At 37.3% G+C, this 26,329-nt stretch overlaps 1 protein-coding gene across 7 annotated transcripts in view; it reads left to right on the top strand.

Annotated features, from left to right (window-relative positions):
* Nucleotides 1-26,329, top strand: part of BORA (BORA aurora kinase A activator) — a 41,942-nt gene that overhangs the window by 6,703 nt on the left and 8,910 nt on the right. For 3 of the 7 annotated variants that reach the window (XM_010589417.3, XM_010589418.2, XM_064270050.1), the window contains 7 exons: nt 157-202; nt 3,566-3,647; nt 15,791-15,856; nt 16,426-16,482; nt 16,880-17,106; nt 17,695-17,827; nt 19,893-20,488. In XM_010589417.3, coding sequence (XP_010587719.1) covers nt 157-202; nt 3,566-3,647; nt 15,791-15,856; nt 16,426-16,482; nt 16,880-17,106; nt 17,695-17,827; nt 19,893-20,488 — 1,207 coding nt within the window. Of the gene's footprint in view, nt 1-156; nt 203-875; nt 934-3,565; nt 3,648-15,790; nt 15,857-16,425; nt 16,483-16,879; nt 17,107-17,694; nt 17,828-19,892; nt 20,489-26,329 lie in introns of all 7 variants that reach the window. The other 4 variants (XM_010589422.3, XM_010589421.3, XM_010589419.3 and 1 more) reach the window with 3 other exon arrangements.

Raw genomic sequence — 26,329 nt, 5'->3', positions numbered from 1 at the left:
TTACTGAATGTTATACGGTACCAGTTTTTTTTAAAGTAAGCTTAGCATTTGTAAGTTTTCTACTCAGAAAAATTATTCCTCTGAAAGATTATTATTTTAAATGTTCAGTAAACTAAAGTAATGGCATGGTTCTTTTTCTTCTTTATCTCTGTATAGAATAGATAAAGATGTGGAAGACAAAAGACAAAAAGCCATTGAAGAGGTAACTTAAAACTGTTACTGATCATTAAGCTAGTTCAAGTTCAGTTCTGCATGCATGTCACGTCTTGAGAAGACTTCCTTCAACTCCTTCACTGTGCCATCTCCTCACCAACCTGCCCCCAGCTAAATTCAGTGCCCCTCTGGGCTCCTATAAAACCAGTGTTTTCCAGCTAGTCCAGAACCTGTCATAATTACTGGTGTAATTGTTTTTTTCTCTTCTAGACTGAATTCTTTTTTTGGCCAATATTGTGCCTCATTCATCTTTTCTTTCTCAGCCTAGTACAGTTTGTCTTTCTTGTGTCTTCGGAATATTGATTAGCACAAACTTTCCTTTCAGGCTGGAGTTTATGTAGAGTAAGTTGAATATTTTTAGGCCATAAGCCTTTAGATTGTCATTAGTAATGGTTTTATCTTTTTTTGTTGTTGATACTTTGGATTTTTAAGACAGAATGTATTTCATGAAATAGAATGTCTTACCTCTAAATAGAAAAAGTATGTCACAATTTTTTTTTTAAATACAGATTATGAACTAAGTTTCCTACTTTTCGGTTTTTTTGTTTGTTTGCCAATCTCCTTCTTTTAGAGTATAAAGTTTATCTAGTTCTTTCCTCAGAAAGTGTTTAAGTCTGTGGCAATATTTCTTATTTTCCTCTCTGGCCCCCTCTATTTCTTAGGTATACTTGGCACTTCTGCACCCCAGAAGACTTCAGCTATGACATGTTCAGAGATCAGGTGTTGCCATGTTTCCTACTGTACTTATTTTTCTAGTGTAGGTGATGTCCTTTGGAATTCAGATATGGCGCATTTCTTAGAATACAGTTTCATATACTTTACTCTTGCCAAACATTATCTACTTAGTTTTGTCTAGTAACTTCAGAATTTTCACTCTGATCCAGTCACTTAATTCTTCCCCACTTGAATATTTTCAGACTCTTTCCCAACTCTTAGCATTTTGAAAAATACGTTTTTTTCTTTAGAATCCTCAACTTTAAAAGGAAGTTCAGAAGGCAAAACTTTATGAAAATTAAGCCATAGTGAAGATGAGGGTTAATGTAGAAGAAACAAATTAAGTTTTTTCACTTTAATTTTTATTTTTGAAAATAGCAGTAATAAATACTGCACATAATAAAAACAAAAATTCAAGGAGTAAAGGAAAGATATAAAACAAAAACAATAAGCCACTTTATTGCTGTATTGTTTCCTCTTTACTCTCTAAAGGTAACTAGTATGAAATTTCTTGTGTCCTTTTCAGATCAATTTTATGTATATAAAATTATACATCCTTTAAATGTTGTAGACAAATATGATCACCATTCTCATACTGGTTTGTACCTTGTTTTTTTCTTAATAATTTTTCTTAGGCGTTTTTTGATAATTAGCATGTACGTTCTTGTAAAAGCAGCATAGTATTCCATTTTACGGATGTACCATAACCTAACCCAGGCTCTATTGATAGACTTTTAGGTTGTGTTTGTTTTTTTCTATCACAAATAATGCTGGGGTGAACATACTTGTATATACACCTTTGTGTACTTAAAGTGGACTTGTTAAGGTAGAAACTTTGTGAATTACCACTTTGGGTAGATTTTGTCATATGGCCTTCCCAAAGGCTATACTAATAATTTATACTTCTGGCTGTATATATGATACTGCGTTTTTCCTCATATCAGCAGTATTAAGTATTACCATACTTCTTAATTTTTGCTTATCTTTTTACTTTAGAAAAAATGATATCTCATTATTTGGCTTTGTATTTAATTTTGAGTGAACTTATGAATTATTTCATGTTTATGGGTCCTTTATGTTTCCATTTTTCCTGGAAATTGTCTGTATCATAATCTCTGTCCATTTTCCTTTCTTTAAAATCTTTTCTTACACATTCATAGATAGTCTAATTAAGAAAATTAGCTCTTTGTCACATGTGTAGCAGAATATAAAGAAAATGTTTGGACTTGCCCCCAAAACACAGAGAGGGAAGACAAATGTATTATATTAGGCTTAATTTTATTTGGAATGAGAGAGGAAAGAAATGTATAGGTAGTCCTGAGGTTACAAACGAGATCCATTACTAAGTCTCTTTTTAGGTGAATTTGTGGGTAAGCCCGAACAGGTATATATGGTTCTTATTGGCATCAATCAAATGTTTGTCTTAGTATATAGAATATATTTTACCTTTCTGTGCATATAAAGGAAACGCTGATAGCATAGTGGTTAAGTGCTACGGCTGCTAACCAGAAGGTCAGCAGTTCGAATCCACCAGCCGCTTCTTGGAAACCCTGTGGGGCAGTTCTACTCTGTCCTGTAGGGTTGCTATGAGTCAGAATTGACTTGATGACAGTGGGTTTGGTTTCTTTTTTTAAGCATATAAAACACTTATAAACACTTCAAAACCATGCAGTGTTTTCATGTTACAAAGTAGTTCGTGAGTATGTTATTACGACTCATTGTATTTAAATCAAATTTTTAATGTAATAGGCTTTATGGCAGTCTTTTCCTAAGTATGAGTTGTCTGTAAGTTGGGCGTTTGTAACCCGAGGACTGCCCGTGTCCAAATGCTCCATCTCCATTTATTCAGTGGTGTACTGATAAATATTTAACAACTGGCTCTCTGGTTGCGGAGTTGGGAGTCTGATTGCTGCTACCCATAGTGTAATTACTCCAGTTGATGCCAGTTTCAAGCTACTGATGTACATCACTGAATGGGAAGAGATGTGCAGTGGCACACTATTATGTGTGTTCGTTCTACCCTACAGATACAAAAGATGTAATTAATCCCAAGAGCATAGATATTGGTAAAATGTGGTAAAATAATTAGCAAGTGATGAGTTTTAAGTATTTATGGCCTTTATTTTTAATATAATTTATTTAATTGTAAGTTTACATAATTTTATTTTGATAACTGCTTTGTTTAACAACTGGTACACATAATTCCCAAATATTTAATAATCAGATCTTACCAGCCAATGCAAGCCAGCTTTATCTCACCATTCATAACGGCTTACTTGCATACCCTTATCTCCATTTGTTCCTTCCCTCTTCATTCTCCCTTTTCCAAAAAAAAAAAAAGAACAAAATTTGGAGGGAGAAATTAAAAATATATGCTCTATGTTTAATGCCTGTATCTTAACTTGCAAGATCCAAATTTAAGTGGTTGAAGTATTAAGACTTCTCTTTATATATACTTTAAATTCTTTGTATCTCACCTTTAGTCATTTTGTGCTTTTAAGTATAAAAATTTTAAGTATAACTATAAAATCAGTATATGACATGTTTGAAATGATTAAATGAAAATAAACACAGGTGCCTTTTAACTTTATATTTTGTGGGGAATTTATGCCTCATTCCATGACTTTGATTTTCCTAGTTTTTCACTAAAGATGTCATCGTACCCTCTCCTTGGACGGATCACGAAGGGAAACAGCTTTCAGAGTATCACTCCAGTAAATGTGAGTTACTACAAATCATTTTTAAAAGGCTTTTGAACCAGAAAGGTGACATTGGGGAGCCCATCCTAGAATGTAAGTGGAATTTGTGCGTTTGTCATTTAGACGGGCCCCTGCTGAAGCATAGACTTTGAACAATTTCTTTTAACTGATTTTCGACTCAACAGCAGCTCTTTAAAGCTTCTCGTAGAGCAAAGTATTCAAAACACCAGGATGCTTCGTTACTGAAGATCTGATTTTACCTCAGAATGTTTTTGAGATCTGCAGCTTTTTTGTCACCTAATTATTTTTCCCATTTCACGCATTGTAATGATTTTAATGATACTTTAACAGTGTATCTATACTAAAGGTGCTGACTTTTTTTAAGCCTTATTATTTGAAAACAACACAAAGAACATGTAGAAAAAGATAGCTTTACGTGGACTTTGAATACAGTAAGGGCAAACATTACTACCCACTGAATACACAGCAGCATACAGTGACGTTTCAGTTCATCTCCTTTGGTAAGCACTTGCTATCCTTCACAAATGGAATTTCTAGATAACAGAGGATTTAACTTCTTAAGGGTTAGGATTCAAAACTTTACAAAAATATACTGAATTCCTTTTTTGGTCATTCTATTCTAAATTTAACTTTTTCTTAATGACCATTAAGAGTTTCAGTTATAATGGTGGTTATAGTAGATCCACAGATGCAGAAATAGGTGGTGTTGAATATAGTGGTAAGTTATTAATGACTCTAGCAGTGATTTTTTAAGGTTAATTTGTTTTTTTTTCCTAAGGAAATTCTTAATTTGCTTTGTTTTTTGCTAACTTACTGGTTTCTCCTAAAGGTAGAGCAAAGGATGAATACTTAAATGACTTCTAAACCAAAAACTAAAGCCATTGTTGTCGATTCCGACTCATAGTGATCCTATAGGACAGAGTAGAACTGCCACATACAGTTTCCAAGGAGCAGCTGGTGGATTCCAGTGGGTTACCTTTTTGGTTAGCAGCTGAGTTTGTAACCACTGCGCCACCAGGGCTCCTTCCTGGTGGTTAAAGCCATCCACTGTAGTATTTCTACTCTAGCAGCACTAGATAACTAAGACAATAGTAATATGGATTGAACACTTTCTATGTGCTTTCAGTTATTCCTTACAAGAGCTGCATATGAGGGAGGTATTATTATTGGTCGCATATTATACGTGAGAAAACTTAGGTTTAGAAACCTCTGTAGACCTTGCCCAGGATTACAGAGATGCTAAAAGTAGTGGCACCTGGGTTGAAAAACCAGGCTCAGCCATTATAAACTAAAGGTAGAATGCTATATTGGATGGAGACCTGGGTTGTAAACCTAATGCTATCATAAACCAAAAAGGGTGACCTTATCAAGTTATTCAGTCTCTTTACACTTCAGTTTTCTGTTTGTAAAATAAAGGAGTTGAACTAGATGATTGTCTGTTAACATCCCTTACAGTTCTAAAATTCTGTGTACAACATGACATTTTTTTAGACTTCAGTTTTTTCCCCCAATTTCTTTAACGTTGAATTTTTGAACAAATGAATCAACCTTATGTGATCTATAACAAAATTGGAGTTAGGAGAGATCAAGAAGTTGGTAAAAATACAATAGATTTTAATAGGCTAATCAAGCCTATGGTGATACAGTGCAGTGGTTAATAGGGTGGGCTTCAGAGCTGTGCTGTCCAATACAGTATTGGGAAGGAAACAGTTCTCCATGGGTCTTGCATTTGTGCACATCTTACGAGGAGAGACACAAACAGGTTTTTTTTCCCAAACTGTCTGTTCAAGCTTGTTTGTATCATGAACATAGCAGGAGGTAAATTTGTTTGCTGTTCAGTCTAATAAAGTCTCTTAGAGCAGATTTGCTTGAAACTCATAATAAAAGATTGAGATTTCCTAAACTTGGGGTTCCTTAGCTGTGACACAAACCCATTGCATGCACAGCATCTACTTAGGCTGTTCGATGTCACCTCCATCAGACTTGGGGGACAAGGGAAATGGTGTGAACGTGAAGTTCATGCTGGGTGCTGTGTTGTGAATAATAAAGTCGTTTGTCTTTGACCCAGAAGCTACATATCTTCAGCCAGAGTCTGGAACTTTTGCATGTTAATGTATTACCTCTCAAACAGGGTAAAATCTCAGACTCTTCACAGTTCTTAACATGGTAGCATCTAACCACATGTGGCTGTTTAAATTTAAATAAATAAGATTAAAAATTTACTTTCACGGTCACACTTGCATTTCGAATGCTCAAGAGCCACATGTGGTTAGTAGTGATCTTACTGGACAGCACAGACATGGAACATGTCCATCATCTCAGAAAAAGCTTTGTTGGGCAACGCTGGAGCAGTGTCAGCAAATTTTATCTGTAAGGAACCAAATATTTATTATTCTAGGCTTTGTAGACCACACAGTCTCTGTTGCAACCACTCAACTGTGTCGTTACATGAAAGTAGCCATTGATGATGTATAAATGAAAATGTGGCTGTGTTCCAATAAAGCCAGCCAAATTTCGGGCATGGGCTATAGTTTGCCTGCTCTAGAGTAATGTTCTCTGGGTTTGAATCCTACCAATATAGCTTACTAGCTGTGTCACTTTAGGTAAGTTATTTAGCTTATTGTGTGCCCTGGTTTCATTATTTGTAAAAGGGTGGTTGTTTTGAAGATTAAATGAGATAATACCTCTAAAATCATGTCCTTAGCACTTGGTAAGTGCTTAGTAGTATTTACCTAAAGAAATACTGACTTAGGGAGAAAAGTGGTTTTGTTTATATATGTTAGCTTGCATTATTAGCCTTTACTGTTACAATTTTTTATGTGCTAAGGTAGCATTGTAGATGATAAGACAAAACGTAAATTGTCAGAATACTGGACCAATGATTGATTATGTCAGGCACTGAGGCGTGTGCTTGATGGAAGCCATCAGTGTAGTGTGAACAAGCACACAATGTCATTCAGGTTCATTGCCTGGTAGAAATTGGAAATCATTCTTAAACAGACTCAGTTTCTTCAGCTTCATAAAATAATTTAAGGTATAGGCTGCTCCAGAATTAGCTGGAAAGTCATGAAATTTGTTGTAGTTTTGTACGTTATATGTAGTTGCTGTGTACTTTGTTTATACTGATACAGGGGATAACGCTGCTGTGTCGTTTTGGTTGAATCAGTTTCTTCGTTTGTAAAAATAAGATGAAAGTAGTCTAACGTCATAGAGTTGTTTTGATAACTGAATATGGTAATACACATTAAGCAGTTAGCACCGTGCCTGTAATAGTAAGCACTTAGTAAACATTAGCTATTATTAGCAGTGGTAGTATTTTGACTTTTATAAGGAAAGTCTAAACTTTTATGGACATCTGCAGACTTAAAACACTCCTTTTTTGTTTTGTGAGATAACCAGTAGTAGCCCTTCTGACATAAAAGTATAGTCTTTTCTACTGTTTTCTTTTTATTTCCATCCTTTTTTTTTTTTTTTTATAATATTTTAATGTGTTTTTGGTTCCCATTTGACAATTACTATACAAATTCTTCAGTGACATTAGTTTCATTTTCATAATGTGTCAGCATTCTCTTTAATTGCCTTCTGATTGTTCTGTTTCCAGTACTTTAGCTTCCTCGTCCCCTTATCTTCTCATCTTTGCTTTGGAATAACTGTTGACCTTTTAGTCTCATATAGATGGTTTTTTAGTAGAGAATCGTACTTATGAATAATATATGTGTGCCATGCTGTTATTTTGCTAAAATGTGATCTCAGGATAGTTTTGGTTCAGGGATTAAGAGTATCTCAGGGCAATAGTCTCAGGCAGTCCTCTGGTCTCAACTGGTCTAATAAGTCTGGACTTTTGAAGAATTTGAGTTCTGTTCTGCATTTGTCTCCCCTTCTGTCAGGGTACATCTATCGTGGCCCTGATCAGAATGGTTGGTAGTGGTAGCCGAGGACCACCTAGTTCTTCTGGTCTCAGGGTAGATGACGCTATGGCGCATGTATATTGTTAGCTCTGTAGACTAGTTTCTTCTCTGAGACTTTGTGTTCCTTCTGCTCCTGATGAGGAAAGACCAATAGTTGTATCTTAGATGGTTGCTCACAAGCTTTTAAGATCCCAGAAGTTACTCACCTCACTAGGGTGCAGAGCATGAACTTTGTGAGCTGTATTACGCCAATTGGCTGAGTTGTCCCATGAGACTAAGGTCCTAAGCCTTCAAACCTAGAAAACCAATCTCACAAGGTGTTCAGTTAAGTCTGAGAAGTATCTAATTGTGTCTTCTATGAAAATACGGTGCTGCACGCATGTGTCTGTACTCGTACCTATAGCTACTTCTCTCTGTGCACACACGTATACACCTGTACCTACACTTGTAACAGATGCCTGTTATCATGGATTGAATCGTTTCCCCAAAAAATATCTGTCAACTTGGCTAGGTCATGTTTCCCATTATCATATGATTGTCTACCATTTTGTCATCTGATGTTATTTCCCTATGTCTTGTAAATGCCATCACTGGGATGTAATGAGATGGATTAGTGGCAGTTATATTGATGAGATTTACAAGATTAAATAGTGTCTTGAGCCAATCTCTTTTGAGATATAAAAGAGATACTCAATCAGAGAGACATGGGGACCTCATACCACCAAAAAAGCAGTGCCGAGAGCAGAGCACATCCTTTGGACCTGAGATTCCTGCACGGAGATGCTCCCAGACCAAGTGAAGATTGATGAGAAGGACCTTCCTCCAGAACGTACAGAGAAAGAAAGCCTTCCCCTGGAGCTGACGCCCTGAATTTGGACTTGTAGCCTTCTAGACAGTGAGAGAATAAATTTCTCTTTGTTAAAGCCATTCACTTGTGGTATTTCTGTTATAGCAGCACTAGATGACCAAGACACCTATATACACATATATATGTAACCATACACACTTTTTTTTCTTTTTTTGGTCTTTGTTGATGCTTTTGCCAAATTATATATGTCATGTTGTTTAGTACAATCATCCCTTTCTCTTGAGAGCTTCTTAGTGTTATTTACATTTTAAAGGCACCAGAGTGAGGACTACATCTGGGTTTGTAGCTGTTACACAAAACTGAGGATTTTAGAAGACTGGCCTCTGGAAAACAAAATTTTTTTAAGTTAATTTTTATCGTGCTTTAAGTGAAAGTTTACAAATCAAGTCAGTCTCTCATACAAAAATTTATATACACCTTACTATATACTCCTAGTCATTCTCCCCCCAATGAGATAGCACACTCCTTCTTTCCACTCTCTATTTTCATGTCCATTCGGCCAGCTTCAGACCCCCTCTGTCCTCTCATCTCCTATCCAGACAGGAGCTGCCCACATAGTCTCATGTGTCTACCAGATCCAAGAAGTTCATTCCTCACCAATATCATTTCCTATCCCATAGTCCAGTCCAGTCCCTATCTAAAGAGTAGGCTTTTGGAATGGTTCCTATCTCGGGCTAACAGAAGGTCTGGGGACATGACCTGGGGTCCTTCTAGTCTCAGTCAGACCATTAAGTCTGGTCTTTTTACGAGAATTGGAGGTCTGCATCCCACTGCTCTCCTGCTCCCTCAGGGATTCGCTGTTGTGTTCCCTGTCAGGGCAGTCATCGGATGTAGCCGGGCACCATCGAGTTCTTCTGGTCTCAGGCTGATGTAATCTCTCATTTAGGTGGCCCTTTCTGTCTCTTGGGCTCATAATTACCTCGTATCTTTGGTGTTTTTCGTTCTCCTTTGCTTCAGGTGGGTTGAGACCAATTGATGCATCTTAGATGGCCACGTACTAGCGTTTAAGACCCCAGATGCCACTCTCCAAAGTGGGATGTAGAATGTGGAAAACACAACTTTTAATATATAAGTTTATTTGACAGCTAAACTTGTTTTCAGATGATAAGATAGCGACCCTACAGGGCAGAACAGAACTGCCCCGTAGAGTTTCCAAGGAGCACCTGGTAGATTCGAACTGGCCACCTTTTGGTTAGCAGCTGTAGCTCCTAACCACTGAGCCACGAGGGTTTCCTCTAGTGCATTGGTTGATGCTAAATGACCCTGAGTATTTATACTCACTAAATTGTGTATATGTAAACTTTAATTCAGATTTAAGAGTAGTAGTTAGAATTTCCTTGGTTCGCATACTAAGAAAAAATTAAAATAGGATGTTATAGAATCGACTCGATGGCACTGGGTTTTTAATATTAGATCTTAAACTGAACTTAAAGTTTCAAACTAAAGCTTATTTTTTCCTACTAATTTCTTAAACAATTTTGCATTTTGAGAAACTGAAAACAAAAAAAATACAGAAAAGAGAACAATCTAGGTCTGTGTGGCCACCATCCAGAGATAACAATTGACAAAGAAAATATGAAAAAATTGAATAAAAGAAATAAAAGCATCACAGATAAATTGTCATTCCCCATTGTACTCCTTCCATTCCTTTCACCTGTTTCCCTGCTGTAAAGCAAATACTTGATAAATTTGGTTTTCATTCCAATCCATACATATTTATGGATTCACATAGGATATATAGACTTTAAAAAGTGACAGAGTAGGAGGGGCAGGGATCTGGGGACTGTGGTTTCAGGGGATATCTAGGTCAATTGGCATAACAAAGTGTTTTAAGAAAACGTTCTGTATCCCACTTTGGTGAGTGGCCTCTGGGGTCTTAAACGCTAGCAAGTGGCCATCTAAGATACATCAATTGGTCTCAACCCACCTGGAGCAAAGGAGAATGAAGCATACCAAAGACACAAGGAAAATATGAGCCCAAGAGACAGAAAGGGCCTCATAAACCAGAGACTCTATCAGCCTGAGACCAGAAGAACTAGATAGTGCCCAGCTACCACCAATGACTGTGCTGACAGGGAACACAACAGAGTCCCTGATGGAGCAGGAGAAAAGTGGGCAGACATCAAATTTTCATTTTAAAAAAAAAAGACTTAATGGTCTGACTGAGACTGGAGGGACCCCAGAGGTCACAGCCCCCAGACTCTCTGTTCGTCCAAAGCTAAAAGCCAAATCTTCAGAGATTAGACTGGACTATAAGACATAAAATCATACTGGTGAGGAGTGTGCTTCTTAGCTCAGGTGGACACATGAGACTACGTGGACAGCTTCTGTCTGGAAGCAAGGTGCGAAGGCAGAGGGGACAGGAGCTGGTTGAAGGGACATGGGAAGTACAGGGTGGAGAGGAGAAATGTTCTATCGCACTGTAGGGAGAGAAACTAGGGTCACATAACAATGTGTGTTTAAGTTTTTGTATGAGAAACTGACTTGAATTATAAACTTTCACTTAAAAAAAAGTATTGTTTTGTGTGCTGTATATATATATGTATATAATACAGTACAAAGTTCTACAAAAAAGTGAAACAGGGTAAAAGGTTAAAAGGAATAGAGAGCAAGTGACTGGGTGGTGAAATGCAGTGAGTAAGGAGGAAAGATAAAAGGAGAGGTTGCAGAGGTAGACAGAGGCCAGGGCACTTAGACCTTGCTGGCCTTAGCATGGAGTTAGAACTCCTGGGGAGGGAAGGAACCTGGCCCATTCAGTGAAGGCCAGTAGGGCCAGAACACAGAAAATGGCTAGAAGAATGGTATGAGCCAATGACATGTGAATGAATAACAACTCTAGAGGAGCAAAGCCAGTGAAGCGTGTGTGTGCGTGTATGTGTCTGTGTCTTTGTGTCTCTCTGTATGTCTGTGTGTTTAGAGAGAGAGAGAGAGATTTATCTCAAGGAAGTGGCTCACAGCTCACGCTGTTAGGCTTCTCCTGGTTCACGTAGTCTCAGAGGCTTACAAGCCCAAAACAGGCAGGTCAGACAAGAGGCTGCTAGTTGGTATCCCAAGAGCCAGAGAGCTGCAGGATCCAGAGAGGGCAAGCTTTGCCAGAACTGCCATATATATTGGATACAGGCAACACCCCCAAGTCCCCTTTCAGCTAATTGGCTGCTCCCATCAGATCCCAAAATGGAGGATGATTATGTAATATCTGCCAAACTACTGAGAATCATGGCCTAGCCAAGTTGACACATAACCTTAACTATCATAACTACCATGTTTATTATGTGCCAGGTGTACTATTCTAGGTATATGCATCAACTCATGTAATCTTCACAGCTACCTTGTGAAGATACTGTACTATTAATACTCTTATTTCTAGATGAGAAAACCAAGGTATAAGACTTAAGTAACTTACCCAAGATCATGGAAACCCTGGTGGTATAGTGGTTAAGTGCTATGGCTGCTAACCAAAGGGTCGGCAGTTCAAATCCACCTGACGCTCCTTGGAAACTCTATGAGGTGGTTCTACTCTGTCCTATAGGGTAGCTATGAGTCGGAATCGACTCGATGGCACTGGGTTTTTGGGTTTACCCGAGATCATAAAGTTGGTTAATAATAGACAGTCTGGCTCTAGAACTCACACTCAGTTAATCTTTGTGCCTTGCTATCATTTTGAGTTGAATGCTTATTTATTAGTTATTTATTCAGTAATAAGAATGCTGAAGGTTGTTAATTTTTCTCCAGGGTACAACTTGGGCTACAGTCCAAGGGTTTTGATATATATTATTACTAGTGATATTACTTTCTAAATTATGTGTAACTGTAGTTTCGATTTCCTCTTTGACACAGAATTATTTAATAGCAAATTTGACTAAATTTCTGTTAATTCTTGTCTTATTAGTTGCTCTGCGGCCTATACAACTTGTCCTCATTGGAATTTATTGAGGTCTCCTTTTGGGACCAAATATTTGATCAATTTTTGTAAAGATCCCATGGACATTCAAAATAAAACTTATACTGTGTTTTGGTGTTGTTGTATGCTGTCAAGTTGATTCCAACTCCTAGCAATCCTATAGGACAGTGTAGAACTGCCCCCATGGTGTTTCCTGCACTATAATCGTTACAGAAGCAGACTGCCATGTCTTCCTTCCTTGGAGTGCCTGGTGGGTTCAAATCATCGACTTCAGTTAGGGGGCTGAGTGCTTTACCCACTGCACCACCAGATTCTATACCACATTTACAGGGCACAAAGTTCCATTACATTTAGTTAATCAAGCATATTGATTTTATTGTTTAAACTTTTTGCTTTTGAAGCCTACTGGGCTGTAGTAGTTATTTTCATTTTATAGATGAGACAACTGAGGCACAGAGGTTAAATAAGTTGTCCAGTTGCTGGCGTTTGAACTCTAGCCGTCTGGCTCCAAAGTTGTTGCTCTTGGCTTACATAGCTTGAAGGCATACTGTTGCCAGATTCTTTCTAGACACTTTACATGATTTTTTTATTTCATCTCACAACCATCCCATGAGGTCACAGCAACTTCTTGCGGTATATGCTACTATTTCCCTCATTATACAGATGAAGAAACTTGGCCCAGGTCACACGACCAAGATGGCAGAGCCAGCCAGTCAGCCTGTTGCCGCAACCTACACACTTCACAGTGTATAACTTTACCCAACTTACACTCTGACGAGAAATGGTTTTTCTTTGCCTTCTTTTGTCTTGATTGATTGGTTCCTGATGACATCACTCCCCACTCTTTTTTCACATCCCATAGGCAGCATTCTGATGGGTTTATGGGTAATTTTAGGTGTTCTTGTAAAATATGTATATTTACATGTATATGTATTTTTAATTTATATAAATGATATTGTCTTATTCTATTTCTTACGTTTTTATTCAGCACTCCAGCTTTAATGTTCATCCAGGTTGCTCTGTGGACATCTAATCTGCAGCTTCTAATTTACTCTCTACGTTTCGCTTCTGTTCTCTCAGTGATGTGCCTTCAGCTCCCTGCCATTATTCAGTGAACATCCTCAAGTGTTTTAATCTATGGTCGTGTGTGAAAATTTCTTTGGGGTATATATATGTAGGCAGAGAATTTCTGAGTTATAGGATATGCGTTTACCTGATTTGACTCTGCAGAGGCAGATGCTCTCCAGAAAGGCTGCAGCTGTCTACGCGGCCACCAGTAGTGCCGAGGGCTCCTATGTCCTGCCATGCCTGCCAACACTTGGCAGTATCCAGCTTTCAAATTTTTGCCTTTCTGATAGATTGTATGACATTTTAAATAACTGTTCTAATGTTCTGTTCTTCATATACTAACGGCCTTCAGATTTTCCTCTCTTGTAAATTGCCTATTTCTAATCCATTGGTCTCTGTTGGAGTTGCTGTCTCCGCCCCCTCCATTAATTTTTAAGATACCTTGTGTATTACTGTAACATTGGTTTTAAACATTTCAAATACTATCTCGCATTCTTTCATATGCTTGTTATGTTTGTTCTTGATGTACTTGGTTGCATAGAAATTCTTATTTTGGTATAATCAAATCCATCAATTTTTTTTTTCTCTCATATGGTTGTGGTCTTAAGCTTGTTTTAGAAGTCCTTCTAGAGTGAAACAACTGAGGAAACAAGATGGAGTTGAAAAGTGTTGTGATAATGTTGCTGTGCTTGTGAAGTACCCTAAGGAGGCCACCGTAGGCATGGTAGAAGATAAAATTTAAGCTGAGTCTTGAGTTAGCCAGACTTGGGAGATGCAGTAGAAAAGGCAAGATGAAAGTATGTGAGAAATATCAGGTGGTAAGAGAGAACCTGGTATTTTCAGGGTACTCAAATAATGTTTAGCTGGAGAGAAGCCATGCTAGAGAAGTTGGCAAGGTTTGAAGGCCCTCATAAGCCTAAGGTCTTTGAACTTCATCCTAAAGACCAAGGATATTACAGGATTTTAGGCAGTGGAATTCTGTAAATATTTGTCTTATAGAAGGTCATGTTGCCTGCAGCAAAGAAGGCCTCTGAATCCAGGATTGTATTTTTTACTTTGTTTTTTTACCCAGTCTGATAGTCTTAAATAAGCAGCGTTAACTCATTTACGTGCTCAATCTTTCACCTGTTTATTTATTTACTATTTTGAACTGTTCATTTCCTGGCCTTTGTTCTGTCATCTTAGTTTAAGCTTTTTATGGGTTTTCTTTTTTTTTCTTTTTTTTTTTTGGTCTCCTTGTTTTATCACTTTTTCCTCCCCTTAATTTTGCTTTAATTAGCCATTTTCATTGTTTTAGTTTTTATCAGTGGTAATTTTCAAGTTATGAAGCTTAATGTTAGGTTGTTAAAAAAAATTGTAGCCGTATATCTGTTAGTATAAAGAGCAAAACAATGACTTTTTACTACTCCTGTTGAGGAAGAAGATAAACATGGTTTTATTGAGTTTTAGGTTTTATGAAAATAATCTGGCACAGTTTATCTAAATCTAGTTTGGAAAAACATTAGATCATAGAGGACATATATCCTTAATGTTTGAGGATAGTGAGGATAGGAAGCTAAAAATGCATCCTTAACCTTTTTTTTTCTTTCATTGCTGTTGTTGAGAATATACACAGCAAAACATATACCAATTCAGCAGCGTCTACATGTACAATTCGATGACATTGCTTACATTCTTTGAGTTGTGTAACCATTCTCACCCTCCTTTTCTGAGCACCCTTAATCGTTTTCAGTTGACACAATGGAGAGCAACCATGCTTTCCACAGAAAGTGTTATTTGATGCCTCCTTATTTGCTATGGGACCCTGGTGGCACAGTGGTTAAGAGCTCAGGCTGCTGACCAAAAGGCCAGTAGTTCCAATATACCAGCTACTCCTTGGAAACCCTATGGGGCAGTTCTGCTCTGTCCTTTAGGGTCACCGTGAGTCGGAATCAACTTGACGGCAACGAGTTTGGTACTTGCTATGGTAAGGAGCTGTGGTGGCACAGTGCTTAAGCACTCTGCTGCTAACCGAAAGATCAGTGGTTCAAACCTGCCAGCTGCCCCATGGGAGAAAGATGCGTCAGCCTACTTCTGTAAAAATTTGCAATCTTGGAAACCCTATGGGGCAGTTCTAATCTGTGCTGTAGGGTCACTATGCGTCAGAACTGACTTGACAGCAATGACTTTGGGTTTTTGGTTTTTTTTGCTATGGTAGCCCTTCTAGTTTTATCCTTATGCCCCTTCAAAGGTTAAACAAAAAGAAGCTAATGGAAACATGCCAAAATATATACTGATATATGTAGACATTTATTTTTTAAATATTGTAAAATGGAAGTTTTCACCTTATTTTTTACCCTTGAAAAAGTAATCCTAAAGTAAGTGAAGAATAAGACTTTTCATTTAAAATGTTTTCCAGGTATAAATATAAATAGTGAATCTCCAGTTGGAGGAAAGTTGACCATTCATTCTGAGAAAAGCAATGGTGGGTATGAATACAATCTGAAAAGATAGATGTACCATATTAAGCTACGTTTGGTTTTAAAATCAGTTCGTGTGGTAATACTTAACTGGAACTGCGATTGTTTACTTTGTATGAATAAGTTGTATAACTCTATTTTATGAGAGTTGCTTTTTAAAAACAAATATATTGGAATAGATACATCCAGCCATGCTCTAAAAATAGCAAGAGTATGTTGTTTTTTTGTTCAAAGCCTGTGAATTGATTTCTGCCTCGAAGGCATTCCTTAGAACATTATTAATATTGAGAAGCCTATTCCCAAATGTAGACTGGTTTCCTTTTTGATTCCATCACCATAGCCAGGAGGTAACCATTACCATTACCATCACCATTACCAGGTTTACATCAGTGTGCTTGAAGGTATGGGAAACTGCGTGTAGGAAGGTGGCATGGTCTGTAATAGAACGTGGAGATGAGATAATGGTTTGGCTGGAATATCCTGGGGAGGTGGTAGGTTGTGAAGGACGTGCTAAAGTGCATGTAATATGCTTTCATTGATTTATCCATGTTTGTATTTGTTTGTTTGCTTTTAGCTGCTTGTCAGACATTGCTGTCTCTTCCTGTGGATTTTAACTTAGAAAATGTATTAGGTAAATATTGTATTTGTTTGAACTCTTAATAACTAAAATAGAAGGCTTTGTTTTGCTGGCTATTTGTAAATGGGAATCCCTCTTTCTAAAGAACTGGGGAAAATGTCTTCTTTCACTTGGCCTGAATTTGCTTTCTGTTGTAAGGAACTTTACTGTTGACACAAACTGTTCATGGGACACGTTTTATTGGTATTACCTATACTAATAATGAAGCATTCAAAAAAGAAGGAATGGTTTTAAGATTGAAAACATCACGCATGCAGTTAAACTTTACCATTTAAAAAAAATTCAAACATGTAATACGTGCTGGTTTTTAAGAAAAATTGGATTAACATAGAAGTATAATTGCTTTTCACAACGCTTAGCTTTACCTTTAATTTGTTAACATTTAATATAGGTGCCTATTTTAGAGCTGATGAATTTGCTGATCAGTCTCCTGGAAACCTCAGTTCTTCATCTCTCAGAAGAAAGCTGTTTTTAGATGGGAACGGAAGTATCTCTGATTCCTTATCTCCAGCTTCTCCCAGTAGTCCTCATAATGGTGCTCAGGCCTCACTTGAGGTCTTTTATTCAATAGATTTATCTCCTGTGCAGTGTAAGAGCCCTGTGCAGACACCAAGCTCGGTAAGACATGTTCTAGAAGTGGCGTGTTCTAGAAGTTTGCTGTAGATATACTTGGCTGTAGGTGGTCATATTGCACGTAAGAGGAATAGAGTTGTCTTTTGGGTTTTATATTTCATGAGAATTAACCTAGTTCCCATATTGTCATTATGGTCATTAATTTTTTGGTCAGACTCTCCTGTTTTGTATTTAAAGAGATATGGGATGACCAAATGTGTCATTATTTACTGAATGATGCAAGATTCTTAGAGTAACACAACTGGATTGGCATTAATGTCTGATGAAGTAAATAATTATTTTAAAAATTTTCATAAACAGCTGCTTAGTATAAAATTTAATGGTTTATTTGAACATACTGCATTTATGTATTGACTAACATATTCTATTTCAAAATTTTAATAAGTCTTCTTAGCTGTCCTTGTTATAAGATGCCTTTTGATGGTTCTTTTCAACGATTGCTAGTTTATAAATGTATGTTGAAGGTGTAGATAAATAGCATGCAATAAAACAGAGTAAAGGAAGTGAACTATATGATGTCATATACAAATGTATATATCTGTATGTTTGTTTTGTTTTGTTTTTTCATCATAGGGGCAGTTTTCTTCTAGCCCAATTCAGGATAATGTAAAAAAATACAGTTTGGGAAGCATAGCCAGTCATTCGCCTATTTCTTCACCCACTTTGTCACCAATTGCATTTCAAATAAGAAAGGCACCACTCTCAGGTAGTCTCATAATAAAATACGTAATTTAAATTGTGATATCATCAGTATTTGTTAATAAAGAGACACTTTCTAAGCTTGTTTTTACTATAGATCTCTAAATGACGACTAAATTTCTAAAATTTAGAAATGCTGATTTTTTTTACAAAAGGAACAACCTCTCTACCAAGTCTGGGATTCTCAGCCAAGTTCTACTCCAGTGTTAAATAAGTAAAATTACTTTGATTGGCAGTATTTATACCAAGCACTCTTATAAAGGGACACAAAGAAATATGACAATTTTAGAGACAAGTTGTTTTTTCTATGCCTTCTGGCCTATAGCTTTACACTTTGGTGATGAGATATGCATATTTTGTAAAGGTGTATTTGAGTAATGTTTTTAAAGTAAATGTAGTATATGAATTTACATATTTCTCCATACATTTTGTAAATTTCTCTTTCAGAAAGTTACAGCACTTTTTGAAAACTTCACAATAAAAAAAACTATTTATACTAAAAAAAAAAAAAAAGGAAAATTCAAAGAGGTTTTTCTAGTCATTCTTTTATGCCAAAACACATTGCTGTCGAGTCAATTCCAACTCATAGCGACCCTGTAGGACAGAGTAGAACTGCCCCGTAGGGTTTCCAAGGAGCGCCTGGTGGATTTGAAAAGGTGCCACCAGTGCTTCTTCTGTTATTCATATATTGTTATGTGGAGATGACGTTTATATGCACATAGATATGTATCTGCACACACACGTATGCATCCACATGCACAGACATACATAAATCTATATCCTGCTTTTTTCAAAAAGCATTATAAATATTATTGTATTTCCCTAGGTCATTTAGTCAGTTCTTAACCTCAGAACGTGATTTTGAGTTGCTATGTAATATTCCCTTTCATGGGTGTATCATTTGTTTTCAACCATTGATAAACATTTAAATTTGTTTTAATTTTACTTTGTCACAAAACCAAAGATTATCCTTGTATATACATTGTAAGGTACATGTGTATATCTTTAGGTTAATTTCTTAGAAATGTAATTAGTTGGTCAATGGGGTGAATATTTTTAAGACTTTCGATGAATTTTGCCAAATTTTCTTCATAAAAGGTTGTACCAATTGAAATTTTCTTCGTTCTGTTCAGTGTTTGTTAATTTGGTACATTGCTAAAGGTCCCTCACTGCTTTAATTTTTGTACTTCGATCATTAATGATGTTGAACTCTTTCCTATTGTTTGTTGGCCATTTGGTTTTTGGAGAAGATTGTTAGTTCTGACTTCATGTTTTTGTTAAGCAAATGGTCTCTCATTGCTTTAATGTCCATGTTTTTTTTTATTTGCAAGGCTGAACACTTTTCATATTTATTTACCATTGGGAGGATCGCTTATGTGCTTTTGCCCATTTAAAAAATTTTTTTTTAATTAAGTTACAAAAATGATTTCTTTATCATTGTTAAGGTCTTTACTGTTCTGAATATTATTTTCCATTTGCTTTTTAATGTTTATAGTAATTTACATTAATATACAATAGATTTTTATATATTTCAGTTCCCAGATGCCACTATTTAGTTGTAGCTTTCACAAGATTTGCTAGGTATCTTCTTTGTATGTGAACAATGTTGTTATAATGCCATTATGCATATAAGGAAATAATTCCCTAGGAATAAAATCTTTTGTTTAATTTAAGAAAGGAAAATACCAGAGAAATTATTGTTTGAAGAACCTTATCCTGCCTATTGAAGCCCTGGTGGTTAAGAGCTCAGGCTGCTAACCAAAAAGATCAGCAGTTCAAATCACCAGCTGGTTCTTGGAAACTTTTCTCTATGGGGCAGCTCTACTCTGTCCCATAGAGTTGCTATGAGTTGGAATCAACTTGATGGCAGTGGGTTTGATTGGTTTTTTATCCTATTTATTTAGACCCATTCTTCATTTGTGCTATTGTTTTTAGCACCAAAATTTCTCTTCAGTAAACAACACAACTGTTAGAGAAATCCAGCTTTTCTGAGGTGAAACATGGTTGCTGTTTAGTAATGGCTTTTCCACTGTCATGTTTTTAAGGTCTGATTTTTCCTTCCCAATCTTTAGAACAAAGGAAGTTGACTTTTCATTCTCCTGATGCTTCATCTGGAACAAATTCTAATGGAATTACGAATCCGCGTATTAGAAGTCCTTATAGAGATGGCTGCTCCTCAATTAAAAATTGGTCTCCAATGAGACTGGAGATGTGTAGGGGTGGGACTCAGTATCGGACCTCCCTGATTCAGATACCATTTACTCTTGAGGCTCACAGTGAAAATGAGGAAGATAAAGAGAATACTCCTCCCACAGATGTCTCATTACCAGCCATGGATACTGCGGGCGTACAACTACGGCAGTTGAATAGCACACATCTAGTGGTGACTGCCATGTCTATTACACAAAATCGGTTCAGTGCTTCTGAGAAAGAATTAGCACTGCTGCAGGATGTTGAAAGTGAGAAGGAGAACAACACTGTGGATATGGTTGATCCTGTAGAGATGGCAGATGAGAACACTTTTCACTTAAAGGAGGTGGTTGATAATGGAAGTCTACCCATGACTGATTTCATGAGTGGAATTGCTTTCGGTATTGAAAACTCTCATATGTGCATGTTGCCTCTTGCAGAAAGCAGTGTCATTCCTTGTGAAAACAGCAACATTCAGGTGAAGTATTTTAATATTCTATCGTGCTTTACTTATTCCCTTGGTGTTCTTTATCTTTAAAAAAAAAAAAAAATGAGTTTAATATGAGGACTGTAGCATTATATAATAATTTTTTAAAATACCAACACAAAATGACACCAGGTTAAATTTGGACCAATTAGGCATGTTTAATATTCACATTAACTGATAGATATTTGGAGTAAGAAAAGGTGAGAGCAGAAAGGAAATCAAGAGGCTTTGTTTTTATAGACAGCTAGAGTGAGGTGGAGCCCTGGTGGCACAGTGGTTAAGTGTTTGGCTGCTAACCAGAAGGTCGGCAGTTGGAATCTTCAAAGCCACTCCTTGAAACCCTATAGGACAGTTCTACTCTGTCTTGTAGGGTTGCTATGAGTTGGAATTGACTCGACAGCAGTGGGTTTGGTGGTATTTTTCTTTTTTTTGGTTTTTAGAGGGAGGCTTCTTCTCAGGATTCAGCTTGTTTTCATATGGATCTTATACCAAAGGAATGAGGTTTCTGGTATAGTATTTGCATTTAAAAAATGCAGTAGTTTTCATTTTTCCTATATATGATTTAGCAGGAAAAACAAAGTTTAGAGTACTTTTATGTATAATTTCTATACTTTTCTTTAAAGATCATGTGATTTTATAGCCAACATTTTTCATGTACTCCTATGTTTCTAATTTTGCAGTATCTGTCAACAGGAAAGCCTGATTAATTTGGCAGATAGACTTCATAGCCAGCACATTCAGAGACATTTGTTCCATAAATTGTAGTACTCCGATTTTGAAAGAACTTTAAAATAGTTAGATGGGCAATTCTTACCCACCACTTCATAGTAACAATATCTAACACTTATGTAGCTCTTGGAACCCTGGTGGTGAAGTGGTTAAGAGTTTGGCTTCCAACCAAAAAAGGTAGGCAGTTCAAATCCATCAGCCGCTCTTTGGAAACCCTGTGGGGCAGTTCTCCTCTGTCATACAGAATCACTCCAAGTCAGAATTGACTCGATGGCAATGGTTTTTTTTAATGGAGCTCTTACTATATGCCAGTCACTATTCTGAGTACTTTACATAACTAGTCGGTAGTGGAGCCAGATTTGAATACTGGCAGTCTGGTTTTAGAGTGCCTGCGCTTTAACCTAAGTTTATACTGACTCATAATAATAGCTAATATTTATGTAGTATTTTGATGTGCCAGGCACTCTTGTACCTTGTATATACCAGGCAGCGTTTTGTTTTGTTATGCATGAGGTTGCCATGAGTTGGAGGCGACTAAATGGCAACTAACAACATATGTCTGTGTATATATGTGTGTGTGTGTATATGTATGTATGCGTATGTGTATATATGGAAGCAAGGATGGTGAGACTGAGTCCCATATTCTTTGGACATGTTGTCAGGAGGAATCAGTCCCTGGAGAAGGACATCGTGCTTGGTAGAGGGCCAACAAAAAAGAGAAAAACCCTCAACAAGATGGGTTGACACAGTGACTCCAACAATGGGCTCAAGCATGCTACAATTGTGAGGATGGCACAGGACGGGCAATATTTCGTTCTGTTGTACATGGGGTCACTGAGTCGGAGATGATTCAGTGGCACCTAACAGCAACAACATAAATATATATATATATATATATACATATATATATATACATATATGTGGAGCTCTGGTGGCGCAGTAGTTGAGAGCTACAGCTGTTAACCAAAAGGTCGGCAGTGGTCAGCAGTTCGAATCTACCAGGCATTTCTTGAAACCTTATGGGGCAGTTCTGTTCTGTCTTATAGGGTCACTATGAGTTGCAAATATATATATTTGCATGTTCTTGTTATTTTATGTAAGTGTAATCATAGAATATTTGTCCTTTTGTGATTGACCTCTTTCACTGAGCATAAGGTTTTTGAGGTTCATCCATGTTGTAGCATGGATTAGGACTTTATTTCTCCTTATGGCTAAGTAGTTTTCCATTGTATGTATGTACCACGTTTTGTTTATCTGTTCATCTTTTGGTGGATACTTAGGTTGTTTCCACCTTTTGGCTATTGTTGTAATGAACATTGGTGTACATGTGTCCATGTTGCTGCTTTCAAGTCTCTTGGGTATCAGTAAGTTTTTGTCAGTCTACAACTCATGGAAGGATTCTGAATGACTCAAAACTAAATCTTGTTCATATTTTTATGCCTATATCTCCTATCTTGACTACTAGAGTCCTTTCTCAAAAAAGTTTTCACTAGAATCACCTTTGTATATTTTAGCCTCCAAGGTTGGTTCATAAGTAAAGAAAGCACATATAGTAACTATAGTCAAGCTTAGCCTTGAAAGTATTGTCAGCTTTTTTTTCTCTCTTTCTTTTTGTTTCCTATCTTTGGCAGAGCAATTATGGAGCAATTATAAAATACTTTAGTTGAATTGCACCTTACCAATCATCTACTCTAACTACCCATTGGAAATCTATGTCCTTCTATAATTACAGTTTCAGCTAAATTGTCATCCAGTCTGTGCTTGAGTACCTGCAGATATCCCATTCCATTTTGGGACTTCTCTTACCACTAGAAATCTCTCCTTTATATTGTTTTGTGCGTGACTAATTAAAATTAGTCTTAATTTTACCCTTTGGGTGACATCATAATGCCCGTTTTTCGCAGAGCAATTTGTAATTTAAAAGTGTTTTCATACATTGTCTTATTTTCCTACCGCATAGGTAGCTTTCAAGCATCAGAAGACAGCCATATTTTCCCAGAGCCTTCCGGTGTGCTTCATTTGGCATCCATCCATGGTGTCCACCTGTCATCCTGGGATATCCCTTTGTCATCACCCTGGGGATTCACTTAGCCTCTCTTCTGGGTTAGAGCTCCTGTTTTCTGTATCCCAATCTTCTCTTTCTTGATTTACTTCTTATTTTACTGGAGCACATTTTTAGTAGCTTTTTGAGGAACAGTACATGTTTTAAGACATTGCATGTTTAATCATGTATTCTTCTCTCACATTTGAGAATGGAAATAGTATCCTTCAGAGTTTGAAGGCGTTCTTTCATTGACTTTATTTCAGGATTGCTGTTGAGAGAGCTGAAAGCATTTTAATACCTTATTTTTTGTAAATGATCTTGTCCGCCTATGCTCTACCTGTCACCCCCCAAAGCCCCCCACCCCCGAAGTATGTAGAACCTTTTCTGTGTCCACGGTGTTCTGAAATTTCAGTGGTGTTCTTTGGGTTTATTTTCACCCATTTTACTGGGCACTCAGAGGGCCCTTACAGTATAGAAACTTCTGCTCTTCACTTCTGAGATTTTTTTCTTGAATATCTTAGATTTCTATCCTATCATTTTCACTGTTTCCTCAGGAACTGCTTTTGGGTCTTCAGCTTTTATTATCTTTTCTGAGGAGAAATTGAGGAGGGTGGATAAAGAAAGCAGAGCCTGTCAAGGAGACTGAGAAGGACCATAGAGGAGGGAGGGACACTAGGAAATTATAACAGCATGGAGCATCTTAGGAAACCCTGGTGGTGTGGTGGTTAAGAGCTGCGTATGGTACCCAAAAGGTCAGCAGTTCAGATCCACCAGGTGCTCCTTGGAAACTCTCTGGGGCAGTTCTCCTTTATCCTATAGAGTCGCTATGAGTCAGAATCTACTCGACGGCAATGGGTTTGGGTTTTTGGTTTTGGTTTGGAGCATGTTAAGGAGGGAAAAATGGTTGGTACTGTCAAAATAAGAGCAAGGAATATAGGGCTTGAAAAGTGTTAGATTGATAATGGAAGTAGTTAGATGGTTGAGAAGCCTCAAGGTGTTTGGGGTGGGGGGGCAGCATGTGAAGAGGGAATGGAAGATAAAGAAGGCCAGGTAATGAAATAATGTGTGTAGATAACTCTTTGAAGAAGCTTAGTTGTGAAGGGAAAGAGAATGGTAGCCAGAAGAGAACAAAGCCAAAGATCTTTTTATATTTGTTTTTATTACTTTTGCTTTTACTTTAGATGGAACAAAAAGTATATTTATATGGAGAGAGGTATGATAATAGTTATCAGTTTTGTGTTCTTTCAAATACCTGAGACTGTACTGAGCATTTTATAATCAGAGTTTAATTCCAGTACCTTCCAGATGCAGTAAATATCCTCATCTGTAAAATGGTGAGCCATTTACAGATGAGGGAACTGAGCATGCAAGATGGGACAGAATCTAGAGCCCTCATGGGAGGATTAGCAGAGAGGACTCTTCCACTGTTACAGGAGGGCAGGAGGCCAAGATGGGTATGAATGGATGTGTTTTTATCTGGGGCTAGCCTGGCATGAGATAAAGAAAATGGGCTTGGGAAAGCATAACAGCAGATTTCAGTTTATATCCCAGCTCTGACAGCTTCATAAACTTTGGAAAGTAACAATTTCTTTGAGCTTGTTCCCTCTTATCCAAAGGAGAATAATAATAGGATTGTAGGATAATCATATGATTATTGTGATTAATATGAACAAATCCAGCAGTGCCTGGTTTTCAATAAATAGTAATGCAGACAAGGTCCTCTGTGAATAGTAGCAAGGAAGGGGAAATGAGAATGATGAAGTAAGGCCAAGAGACTTGTAGAAATTTGAAATCACTTCTGTGGAGAATGCTGTCTTGATCCCAGGTGAGGATTAAGACCACATTCCTGACCTCGGTGAGGGGCAAATCTCTGTACAAATAATTACAACACAGCTTTGAAAGATGCTGAGACCAGATTCCAAGGAATGCCAATGGAGGAGCATCCTGTTGCCAGTTGTGAACCATGACAGGTTTTTTAAAAGACAATGGGATCTGATTTATGCGGTGGAAAAACAAATTTAGTAACGATGTGTAGGATGATTCAAGGATGCATGATTCAGGCAGTAGGAAGACAATTTAAAGGCAGCGTAGCCTGGCAGAAAGAACATAAACTTTGCAATCAGAACTAAGTTTGAAGAGTTCTCTTATTTACAGGCTGTGAGATCTTAAGGCAAGATACTTAAATCCCTTTGATAGTGACTAGAGCATGACTTTTAATCATTTTGAACACTTCTCAGCTGCCTACCTTATTGATGCCAATGGGGGGTAACAAAATGATCTGTGTTGTCTGGGTGGTATATAGTAGGCATTAACATTAGTAGTGGTCTAGGTGAGAGACAAGGAACACGGGTGGTGCAGTGGTTAAGCATTCTGCTGCTAACTGAAAGGTTGGCAGTTCAAACCCACCAGCAAAAGACTTAAAATCTGCTCTTGCAAAGATTACAGCCTACAGAACCCTACGAGGCAGTTCTTCTCTGTCATATAGGGTCTCTGAGTCGAAATCGACTTGGCGGCATGCAACAACAGGGTGAGAGACAGGTTAAAAAAAAGCCACCATATTATGGGGTGTCCTTTGAACCTTCTATAGTATGACAAACGCTGTGTGTGCTGTACTGTACAACTGAATAAATTTTCCCTTGGTATATTCAGTTATGTATTGGCAGTGGTAAATATTAGAAGGAAGATCTTTAAGGAGTAATTGGTAGATTCTCTGGAAGCAGTCTGATAATTACATTTTTGATCAGATAGCTATTGAATGATAGCTGAATGAGGTGTTTCCCCTGAGATGTAGCGTTAGGTTCTATTTTACACATCACAGGGGATAGAGCATTGTACTTAGTAGAGGGAAATTTGCATCCCTGGAAACTAGAAATGTTTTCCTTAGGTTTACAAGTGATAACATGCACTTTTCTAGGCTGTTCCATATTTGTGTGGGGGCAAAATATAGTCTTTTCCCCTCTCCTCTGATCCTAATATGCAGAAAAAAAAAAAAAGGAGCTTAAATGAAAGATGAATGCCTTGTGGGATTTTTTTGTGTTTGTGTTCAGCTGTAGGGTGTT

Source organism: Loxodonta africana, chromosome 17 (genome assembly GCF_030014295.1).
Source record: "Loxodonta africana isolate mLoxAfr1 chromosome 17, mLoxAfr1.hap2, whole genome shotgun sequence".
Taxonomy (NCBI): domain Eukaryota; kingdom Metazoa; phylum Chordata; class Mammalia; order Proboscidea; family Elephantidae; genus Loxodonta; species Loxodonta africana.
This window is presented reverse-complemented; position numbering and strand designations above follow the sequence as displayed.